The following is a 10,907-nucleotide window of genomic DNA, read 5'->3' as shown; positions in this document are numbered from 1 at the left end:
TTAAGGCGAAATATGTAGAGAAACGTTTTGTTTGTGCAATGCCTAAACCACATGAGTTGCTTGCTAGTGAAACTGCAGAAATACTATCCATTGATAGTGGCGGCGGTGAAGGCAGTAGCATACATAAATTAGATACTACAAGTTTATGTAAAACGTTATCTTTAGGTGCGCGAAAATGGGCAGTGAAAAAGTATCGCAGACGTGGTCATAGAAAACGCAAGCGTTCCAGTTCAAAATCTGATGAGGATGATGATAATGAATCTCTAGATATACCTTCAATGTCGTTGAGTATATCACGTGAAGACTTACTTGTTATTGGCGAAGAATTAACAACAGAGTGTCTTTCAATGCCAGCTATTCTTGGTTCAGATCAAGAATCTACAGAAGGCGAAAATGAACCAGAAGTGCTGGATGAAATCCCATTTTCGAAATTAGATGCAAATCTTATGTTGTATAAAGCGTCAAAAGTACATAATTTGCCCGTCATGTGCATGGCTTTTGCTTTGGGTGCTAATAAGCATTGGAGAAATGTGAGTGATTTCAATCGCACTTTTCTACATCAAGCCGTTTTGTCTGTGAGTGAAAAACATTTTTGATGTTATACACATATTAACATATATGAATTATATGAATTGTTTTTTACATCTCTTGTAGGGTTCAGTTATGGCTTGCGAATATTTACTTCTAAATGGTGTACCGATTGACGCAGTCGATGATAATGGTTTAAGTGCACTGCATATGTCTACAGATAAAGGTTACATCGCACAAGTGTATTTACTATTGAAACATAAAGCAAAATATGACACTGAATCAAACGATGGTAAAAAACCTTTGGATATTGCAGTTGATCAACGTAATGCCGATATTGTCACACTGTTAGTACACATTTCGGTTTATAATTATGTATATAAATAATAATAATAATATTTACTTAAAAATTTGTAGTTTACGTCTGACGCGTCTTAACGATGAAATCGGACTTAACGACGAAGGTAACGGAGAAGATGAAACTTACAAAGATGTGATGAAAGATTTTTCGCACTTTGCAGCAAGTCAACCACGTATGTTGCGAAATCGTAATGATACAAATACACTCGAATCACAACGTTCCTCATTAACGAATTCAGATTAGTTTTAACCAGCTGAAATAGTAAAATGTATTAAAGATCTGCATATCGTTGTTAGGCAAAGAAAATAAAGCACTGAAAATGAACAGGAAATTATTTGCATATATACATACGCCAGAGTGATTGACGTTTAGTTTTATTTATAACTGCTTTAAATATAAAATAATTCAATAATTTTACATGTTATTGTATGCTTCGAAATCATTCGTATTGTTAAATATTGACAAAAAAATTATATATATATTAATAAATTAATTGTATAAAAATATATTTATTATTGTATATTGTTTATATTTGTTTTAGGCAAAATTATGTTGCATTTTTAAAACAATTTATTTTGTACTTGTTATGGAGCATTTGTTTGAATTTAAATTTTAATACATTATATTTGAAATTAGTTTTTAACAAAATTAAAATACAGATATTCTGATTTCATGTTTATTAGTGTGAGTCTTTTGTAATGAATGCAAAAGCTTCATACGACAATTTAGTATACATTAAAGTAGTTATTTAAATATTCATTAAATAAAATTTTTTTATATAATTTAAAAATTGATTTTATTTCAATTTAATGTATTTTACATTTATACATTAGATCTTATATAAATTATTAAACAAATATATGTTAATATGAACATACTGTTAATAAATAAGTATATAAATTTTTGCATAATTGTAAAGTTGTTAAAATTTAAAACAAATACTTAAATAAAAATAATTGAAATATTCACTTATATGAAGATATGCTTTATAAGACTCTTATGATATTTTTGCATTTCCATTAATATATTCGAATAGAAGTGAAAAAGAAAAATATACCTTAATTCATACATAAAATACAGTAATTAATGTTTTAATTAAACATAAATTTATTTAAAATAAGACTACATATTTACAAGTAATGAGATATGATTGACTAAATGTAGAGTGAGAAAAACGATTGTTTGTGATAAAAGAAAGATTATGGTGCGGGTGGGATAATAATTGAAACTAGCCACACTTGAGCGTTTAGGAAGAATCTAACCGCTTTATTTGGTACGAGCCAAAGATTAATACGGCTTCAATTAATTTTTATTATATTACTTCAAATGTGTGATTACATATGAAATAGAGCTGGATGTGACGCACATATCGAAAAGTGACATATTTCTGCGTAGGGACTGTTTAGCACGTGGCTAAACTATGACCTAGTTAGACTAGGAGACATTACTATATGAGAAAGCGTATTTGATGCAATTATTAATAATTCACACATAACATTAGTAGTTTGGATAATGGGGAAAGATGCAAAATAAGACTTTAGATGGATCAGAATGGAAAAATTTTGTTTCCAATGTCTTGTTTTTATCAAGATATCTTCTAACTAAAGAAAGAAATCAAAAATTTAACATTGAAAAAAATCACGATAGGGAGCACGTCGGCTTAGATATAAATTATAATTTTAACTTAAGACTTACTTAAAATAATATAATCGAATTAACATATTCGTATATATTTATATAATAGTAATGCTCTAAATGTTAGTAATGGTCTTGACTACTTATTATACGCATAAAACAAAAAAAAAAAAATTAAAACATGTCAGATGCTCAAGTTCTCTTCTAGAGATTGAACGAATGTCAGTTTTGCAGATGATGATGTGATGTGAATTAGAATGCCGATGTTTTATTATTTAAATAAGAAACTAACAATGTACTGTGTTATTTTATTTTTATTTACATAATTATAATTCAGATTTCAGAGAAACGTGTTAATTTCGTAATATACATATTTATAAGTTATTTATAATTATTAACGATTATTAATTTCAGTCCAAGATATCATCATTGCAATTAATTTGCACTTCTATTGATTCTGTCTCTTCTTTCAAGGGTTTCGGCTCTCCATGTACAGTTTGAACGTGTCGTTTAACAGAAGAATGATCCGAGAATTTACGATCACATTGTGTACATTGAAAAATGAGTCCGGAATGAGTGCCCAAATGCCGACTTAGTCCGGAGGCATAGTTAAAACGTTTTGGACACAAATGACAATTGTAGTATTGGATATGAGGCACTGCTGAATGAACTTTTTTAATATGTTGAGTTAAACAAATTTTTTGTATGAACGATCGATCGCATTGTGTGCATTGATGCTTTCGCTCACCGGAATGCACATACATATGACGTGTCAAAACTTCACGTTGTACAAAAGATTTTCCACATATCTCACACTTATGTGGACGATCACCGGTATGAATGCGAAAATGTCGGGTCAAAACACTTTTGCATGAGAAAATAACATGACAAACACTGCATTTGTATGAAACGCCCTTTTCTAGAATTTTACTATGCGTTTTCATATGAATATTTAATCCGTATTCAGTAGAAAATGCCATTGGGCAGGATTTACATTTAAATGTTTTTGGTATATCTGGAGAACCGTTATGCTCAAAAGTCTTTAGAATAATTGCCGAAGTTGTGGTTTTCGTTTCTTTAATTTCAACTTTTTGAACAGAATTGACTAATGTAGCCTTTTTGTAAGTTTTATTTGATTTATTCTGAAAAAATATTTTAATTAAAGAAATTTTTAACGGGTTTTTGTTTTTTTGATATACCTTGATATCTGGAATATTATCTACGTTTTGGAATTCAATAATATCATCCATTTTAAAAATTTTGTAAACTCCCACCTTATCATCGTCTTCATTGATATCATCATCCTCAGAGCATAACAACGGAATATTTTCATTTTCAGCTATAATAAAATAAAGTAAAGTTAAATAATTCATATTTTTAATCATTTAAATATAACCAATTATAATAGTTTTGTGACCGTTTGGAGTATTGATCCATTCTTCACCAGTCATTACTTGTTTATTGACTAACGTAATCACGCCAGTTTCTATTATTAAATATTAAAGGAAAATATTTGAAAAAAGAAACTAAATAACACAATAGCTTTACCCATATCAATATTATAAGTATCAATATTCATGATTAACGGACCTTTAAGGATTTATAGAACTTTTCAAGACAATTATGTATTTTAAACAAAATTTATGACAGTACACAAATATTTATAAAATTTAAAACACAGTTCAAATGAAAACTTGACAGCTAATTATACGCGTACTATCTCAATTAACGCATTGTGACCAGTTTTTTGCTAATTGTATGGCAATTAGTTGCATTTCTATAGCAAGATTTTTAGGAATAATTTAGTTAAAAAGCAAAACTATTCACTAATAGTATGTGTTGATAAAAACAAATAAATTAAATGTAACCTATTTTAAATATTTAGATTATAATACTCAATATTTGTTGATATGAAAAGCAGAAATACAAAGGAGTGAAATGAAGTACATGACGCGAATTAGAAAAGGTTAATCTGTTGTAGGTAAGTATTTGGAAGAGTGAGCATGATCAAAATGAAAGATTCTTTCCAATTTTGTTAAAAGAGTGCAGACAAATTAATTTGTTATCAAATTTGTATGTGACGAATGACAATTACTGTTTATCTCATTGTTTCAAAAATATTTTAATGACTTGGTATACTTATACTAATTACAAACTATGGAACAGGTCTAAAAATATATATTATATATATATTATATTATATATTTAATATATTATATATGTAATATATTATATAAATATTATATTATATATATATATATTATATTATATATATTTTATATTATATATATATATTATATTATATATATATGTATATATTATATTATATATATATATATATATATATATATATATTATGTATTATATTTGCTACATTACATAAAACATATACTACTATAAGTGAATTACTTACTTTCGTCATAAGAATTTTCTTCAATGATATTGTCAGTATTTACTTCCTCGAAATTCTCAGTTTCTAAATTATTTTCCAACATTTTTTCATTATCTCCCAACATTTCTTCGTCGTTGCTATCATGAGGTTCATATATAAAAAAATTCGACTCGGAATCATCGTCATCTGACATTTTGTCATCATTCTCTGTTATAATCAAAAAAGGCGTTGCTTTATCATCGCTTGAATGTGATTCCTCCACTTTAAACTTTTCCAATATTTTCATTTTATTGTTTGACTTTGCTGCATTTTGTTCAATAAATGAACGCTTGGGAAGTCGTGCCTTCACCATAGTTTTTTCCGAAATATCATTTGCCTCTTTAGCATTTCTCTTTGGATTAAGTCTTTTATAAGGTACAAAATCAGTGTTTGTATTTGGTTCATTGTCTTTGCCCAAGCGTTTATTACTAATAAATACTTCTAATTCACCCAGCAGTTCCTTACGTTCTTGTTCTCTACATTCTTGTTGAATTTCGTTTTTAACCAACGCTTTACACTCCGGTAATAGAGTTTTACGTAATTCCTTCTCTACCTCCTTGCGCAAGTCATATCTAAGTTGATCAAGAACTTCATCAATTATTTCCCGCTTAACTTCACCCTTTACCTCGTCTCGCAATTCCGATTTGCATGTTTCATATATTTCTTTTTTATATTGCGATAATTTCTTCACAACATCTTTTTCCACTAAATTTGCCCTTCTCTCGTCTTCAGCTTTTAATTTTAAATGATCAATTTGTTTTATAAAATTTAATGAATCTTCAAATTCAATTTCGTCCTCGTCATCATCGTCGGTTTTTATGAAGCACTGGCTGATCCTACCCGAATTAATTAAGCGCAGATGTTTTCGCAGCTTGGAGTCCGTTGCTTGCGAACGTTTTCGTAGTAAATAGGATTTCTCCAATTGATAACGGCATTCAGCACAGATGTATTTTGGTAAATCATCATTTCTTTGGACTTCCAAAGAAGTGCAAGCCATAATACGCATTGGAATTGACATATTTGTTGTGGCATCATTGGTTGGATGTATGCTGTAAATGGCTCCGTTCACCTTCAAGCATAATCTACACAACTTCTCTAAATTAGGATAAGTATTTTCTAACATCTTGTATGTTAGGATTTTAATACACTTTAGTCGTTATTATACTTTAGTTCAGAATGGAAATTCTTTTTTATTAAACAACAAGCGTGAAACACAAACGCAAAATAAGCCGTAAAACTGTTTGTGTGCCATTCACAGTCTTGACATTTGCGCGAGTTATATTCAATTTATTGCATTTTGTTTTGCTTCGTTGCTTCGCATTTATTGTGAATTGTTATTAAAATTTATTTCATTTGTAGATAATTGCAAAAGCCGACTACAAAGTGAAAATAATAAAAATCTGTAGAAAGTGATAAGAATTTTCATTGAAGTTTTTTAGTTATAGAAACTATAGAAGTTTGCATAATTATTTTTAATATTTTTTTAATAAAATTGTAATTATAAACTCTTAATAGTGTAAGTATAAAAGAATAATTATTAAATTATTAGTTGAAGTTTTACATAAAAAGTTTTGTGTTAAATTTTGAAAATATTGCAACCACTAGTTGCACATGGTAATTCTTCATAATGTAATAAATAAAATTTGTGCATATTGATAGGAAATATATAACAGACACATTAACCTTAATTTTTTATATAAATTGGCGTACCAATGACGAAATACAACTGAAGTAGCACCAAATTTATGTTCACCAGATGTGCATATAGAGCAGCTCCGCAAATATTTCATAAAGTCATTGAACCAAAAACAAAAGAATTAAAAAATTCACACTATTATGACGAATGCGAAGAGATATTGATACCGAAAATATAATTGTAGTTTGGTAATTCAATATATCAATATAAAATAAACGGAATTCAGTTTTGCATAATTCATATGGAGTTGTTTTTGTAAAATTTGGACGCAGTATTTTTTTCTCATTTCGATAAAAAACCGATTTACACTGCTGTTATCTAAAGAGACGTGTTGATAGATTCATTGACAGACACAAATAAAAAAAAAAACATTTGTTCAAATTTAGTTATAATAAATAATTTAATTATTTAATTAATGTTCTTTCTTTAGTATTTGCGACTAAACCCAAATTTTGAAATGTGTTCTGTTTTATCTTCCGACACAATTTTGGAATACGTTAAACTCAGTGGCGTAACTACATTTATTAGGCCCATAAGCGAATTATAATTAATTTAATAATTAATTAATTAATAATTAAAGCGTTTCTGCTTTGAGGTTATCTCACCAACAAAGTAAATCAATTATATTTATTATGCTTAATTAAATGAAAAAAAAAAAATTAATAATTAATTAACAACTAGATCTCACATACTACAAGCTGATTCGGCTGATATGCTTACACTATGGATTTCCGCTTTACAAAAGAGCATAGGTGCAGCAATACAACATGATAGTCAAAATTCCAGACCACATTCATCGTTAGCGGCAAATGCATTAAATTCCAAGCGAAAAATGTAAGTTAATTATTAAAAGCATATATTACTTATTATTAATGTATTGGATTTCTTTAATCTATAGACACTGGGAGCAATTTTTAAAAATACCAGGCAATTCAAAGTGTTGTGATTGTCGTGGCATTGATCCACGTTGGGCTTCCATTAATTTAGGCATCACATTGTGCATTGAATGTTCTGGTGTTCATCGTAGTCTTGGCGTACATTATAGTAAAGTACGTTCACTCACGTTGGATGCTTGGGAGACGGAAAATGTGAAAGTCATGATGGAGTTGGGTAATGATGTTATTAATCGTATATATGAAGCACGTATTGGTGAACACTGTGAACTGAAAGTGCCGACAGAGAACTGTGAAATCAGCGTAAGAGAGGCTTGGATTAAGGCGAAATATGTAGAGAAACGTTTTGTTTGTGCAATGCCTAAACCACATGAGTTGCTTGCTAGTGAAACTGCAGAAATACTATCCATTGATAGTGGCGGCGGTGAAGGCAGTAGCATACATAAATTAGATACTACAAGTTTATGTAAAACGTTATCTTTAGGTGCGCGAAAATGGGCAGTGAAAAAGTATCGCAGACGTGGTCATAGAAAACGCAAGCGTTCCAGTTCAAAATCTGATGAGGATGATGATAATGAATCTCTAGATATACCTTCAATGTCGTTGAGTATATCACGTGAAGACTTACTTGTTATTGGCGAAGAATTAACAACAGAGTGTCTTTCAATGCCAGCTATTCTTGGTTCAGATCAAGAATCTACAGAAGGCGAAAATGAACCAGAAGTGCTGGATGAAATCCCATTTTCGAAATTAGATGCAAATCTTATGTTGTATAAAGCGTCAAAAGTACATAATTTGCCCGTCATGTGCATGGCTTTTGCTTTGGGTGCTAATAAGCATTGGAGAAATGTGAGTGATTTCAATCGCACTTTTCTACATCAAGCCGTTTTGTCTGTGAGTGAAAAACATTTTTGATGTTATACACATATTAACATATATGAATTATATGAATTGTTTTTTACATCTCTTGTAGGGTTCAGTTATGGCTTGCGAATATTTACTTCTAAATGGTGTACCGATTGACGCAGTCGATGATAATGGTTTAAGTGCACTGCATATGTCTACAGATAAAGGTTACATCGCACAAGTGTATTTACTATTGAAACATAAAGCAAAATATGACACTGAATCAAACGATGGTAAAAAACCTTTGGATATTGCAGTTGATCAACGTAATGCCGATATTGTCACACTGTTAGTACACATTTCGGTTTATAATTATGTATATAAATAATAATAATAATATTTACTTAAAAATTTGTAGTTTACGTCTGACGCGTCTTAACGATGAAATCGGACTTAACGACGAAGGTAACGGAGAAGATGAAACTTACAAAGATGTGATGAAAGATTTTTCGCACTTTGCAGCAAGTCAACCACGTATGTTGCGAAATCGTAATGATACAAATACACTCGAATCACAACGTTCCTCATTAACGAATTCAGATTAGTTTTAACCAGCTGAAATAGTAAAATGTATTAAAGATCTGCATATCGTTGTTAGGCAAAGAAAATAAAGCACTGAAAATGAACAGGAAATTATTTGCATATATACATACGCCAGAGTGATTGACGTTTAGTTTTATTTATAACTGCTTTAAATATAAAATAATTCAATAATTTTACATGTTATTGTATGCTTCGAAATCATTCGTATTGTTAAATATTGACAAAAAAATTATATATATATTAATAAATTAATTGTATAAAAATATATTTATTATTGTATATTGTTTATATTTGTTTTAGGCAAAATTATGTTGCATTTTTAAAACAATTTATTTTGTACTTGTTATGGAGCATTTGTTTGAATTTAAATTTTAATACATTATATTTGAAATTAGTTTTTAACAAAATTAAAATACAGATATTCTGATTTCATGTTTATTAGTGTGAGTCTTTTGTAATGAATGCAAAAGCTTCATACGACAATTTAGTATACATTAAAGTAGTTATTTAAATATTCATTAAATAAAATTTTTTTATATAATTTAAAAATTGATTTTATTTCAATTTAATGTATTTTACATTTATACATTAGATCTTATATAAATTATTAAACAAATATATGTTAATATGAACATACTGTTAATAAATAAGTATATAAATTTTTGCATAATTGTAAAGTTGTTAAAATTTAAAACAAATACTTAAATAAAAATAATTGAAATATTCACTTATATGAAGATATGCTTTATAAGACTCTTATGATATTTTTGCATTTCCATTAATATATTCGAATAGAAGTGAAAAAGAAAAATATACCTTAATTCATACATAAAATACAGTAATTAATGTTTTAATTAAACATAAATTTATTTAAAATAAGACTACATATTTACAAGTAATGAGATATGATTGACTAAATGTAGAGTGAGAAAAACGATTGTTTGTGATAAAAGAAAGATTATGGTGCGGGTGGGATAATAATTGAAACTAGCCACACTTGAGCGTTTAGGAAGAATCTAACCGCTTTATTTGGTACGAGCCAAAGATTAATACGGCTTCAATTAATTTTTATTATATTACTTCAAATGTGTGATTACATATGAAATAGAGCTGGATGTGACGCACATATCGAAAAGTGACATATTTCTGCGTAGGGACTGTTTAGCACGTGGCTAAACTATGACCTAGTTAGACTAGGAGACATTACTATATGAGAAAGCGTATTTGATGCAATTATTAATAATTCACACATAACATTAGTAGTTTGGATAATGGGGAAAGATGCAAAATAAGACTTTAGATGGATCAGAATGGAAAAATTTTGTTTCCAATGTCTTGTTTTTATCAAGATATCTTCTAACTAAAGAAAGAAATCAAAAATTTAACATTGAAAAAAATCACGATAGGGAGCACGTCGGCTTAGATATAAATTATAATTTTAACTTAAGACTTACTTAAAATAATATAATCGAATTAACATATTCGTATATATTTATATAATAGTAATGCTCTAAATGTTAGTAATGGTCTTGACTACTTATTATACGCATAAAACAAAAAAAAAAAATTAAAACATGTCAGATGCTCAAGTTCTCTTCTAGAGATTGAACGAATGTCAGTTTTGCAGATGATGATGTGATGTGAATTAGAATGCCGATGTTTTATTATTTAAATAAGAAACTAACAATGTACTGTGTTATTTTATTTTTATTTACATAATTATAATTCAGATTTCAGAGAAACGTGTTAATTTCGTAATATACATATTTATAAGTTATTTATAATTATTAACGATTATTAATTTCAGTCCAAGATATCATCATTGCAATTAATTTGCACTTCTATTGATTCTGTCTCTTCTTTCAAGGGTTTCGGCTCTCCATGTACAGTTTGAACGTGCCGTTTAACAGAAGA

General features: G+C 28.6%; 3 protein-coding genes across 6 annotated transcripts; 2 read left to right on the top strand and 1 right to left on the bottom strand.

Annotated features, from left to right (window-relative positions):
- Nucleotides 1-6: 6 nt before the first annotated feature.
- Nucleotides 7-1,351, top strand: LOC119663805 (arf-GAP with coiled-coil, ANK repeat and PH domain-containing protein 2-like). Its single transcript, XM_038073406.1, has 4 exons — nt 7-111; nt 166-575; nt 655-875; nt 946-1,351. Exons 1-4 carry the CDS (start codon nt 39-41, stop codon nt 1,130-1,132), a joined length of 891 nt encoding a protein of 296 aa, XP_037929334.1. The 5' UTR covers nt 7-38; the 3' UTR covers nt 1,133-1,351.
- A 1,470-nt stretch (nt 1,352-2,821) lies between these two features.
- On the bottom strand, nt 2,822-6,263 carry LOC119663803 (zinc finger protein 483-like). Its single transcript, XM_038073401.1, has 3 exons — nt 4,938-6,263; nt 3,724-3,863; nt 2,822-3,666 (listed from the first exon to the last, which is right to left on the bottom strand). The coding sequence occupies exons 1-3, from the start codon at nt 6,076-6,078 to the stop codon at nt 2,935-2,937; spliced, it is 2,013 nt and encodes a 670-aa protein (XP_037929329.1). The 5' UTR covers nt 6,079-6,263; the 3' UTR covers nt 2,822-2,934.
- On the top strand, nt 4,416-9,214 carry LOC119663804 (arf-GAP with coiled-coil, ANK repeat and PH domain-containing protein 1-like). 4 transcript variants are annotated; one of them, XM_038073405.1, is made up of 6 exons: nt 6,967-7,263; nt 7,333-7,485; nt 7,550-7,974; nt 8,029-8,438; nt 8,518-8,738; nt 8,809-9,214. In XM_038073405.1, exons 2-6 carry the CDS (start codon nt 7,364-7,366, stop codon nt 8,993-8,995), a joined length of 1,365 nt encoding a protein of 454 aa, XP_037929333.1. In that variant the 5' UTR covers nt 6,967-7,263; nt 7,333-7,363; the 3' UTR covers nt 8,996-9,214. The 4 variants fall into 4 exon arrangements, with proteins under 4 accessions (XP_037929331.1, XP_037929332.1, XP_037929333.1 ...); XM_038073403.1 differs by lacking the exon at nt 6,967-7,263 and adding an exon at nt 4,416-4,505 and having other exon boundaries at nt 7,550-8,438; XM_038073404.1 differs by lacking the exon at nt 6,967-7,263 and adding an exon at nt 6,349-6,471 and having other exon boundaries at nt 7,550-8,438.
- The last annotated feature ends 1,693 nt before the right edge of the window (nt 9,215-10,907 follow it).

Source organism: Teleopsis dalmanni, unplaced genomic scaffold, assembly GCF_002237135.1.
Source record: "Teleopsis dalmanni isolate 2A unplaced genomic scaffold, ASM223713v2 unscaffolded_contig_0921, whole genome shotgun sequence".
Classification (NCBI taxonomy): Eukaryota; Metazoa; Arthropoda; class Insecta; order Diptera; family Diopsidae; genus Teleopsis; species Teleopsis dalmanni.
This window is presented reverse-complemented; position numbering and strand designations above follow the sequence as displayed.

Coding starts and splice junctions, on each gene's coding strand:
- LOC119663803 (XM_038073401.1), bottom strand. CDS start 6,078: ATGTTAGAAAATACTTATCCTAATTTAGAGAAGTTGTGTAGATTATGC. Junction 3,864..4,937: donor AGAAAATTCTTATGACGAAA/GTAAGTAATTCA, acceptor ATTTTATTATAG/CTGAAAATGAAAATATTCCG. Junction 3,667..3,723: donor ATAATATTCCAGATATCAAG/GTATATCAAAAA, acceptor ATATTTTTTCAG/AATAAATCAAATAAAACTTA.
- LOC119663804 (XM_038073403.1), top strand. CDS start 7,364: ATGCTTACACTATGGATTTCCGCTTTACAAAAGAGCATAGGTGCAGCA. Junction 8,439..8,517: donor TACATCAAGCCGTTTTGTCT/GTGAGTGAAAAA, acceptor CATCTCTTGTAG/GGTTCAGTTATGGCTTGCGA. Junction 8,739..8,808: donor AATGCCGATATTGTCACACT/GTTAGTACACAT, acceptor AAAAATTTGTAG/TTTACGTCTGACGCGTCTTA.
- LOC119663805 (XM_038073406.1), top strand. CDS start 39: ATGCCTAAACCACATGAGTTGCTTGCTAGTGAAACTGCAGAAATACTA. Junction 112..165: donor TGATAGTGGCGGCGGTGAAG/GCAGTAGCATAC, acceptor CGTTATCTTTAG/GTGCGCGAAAATGGGCAGTG. Junction 876..945: donor AATGCCGATATTGTCACACT/GTTAGTACACAT, acceptor AAAAATTTGTAG/TTTACGTCTGACGCGTCTTA.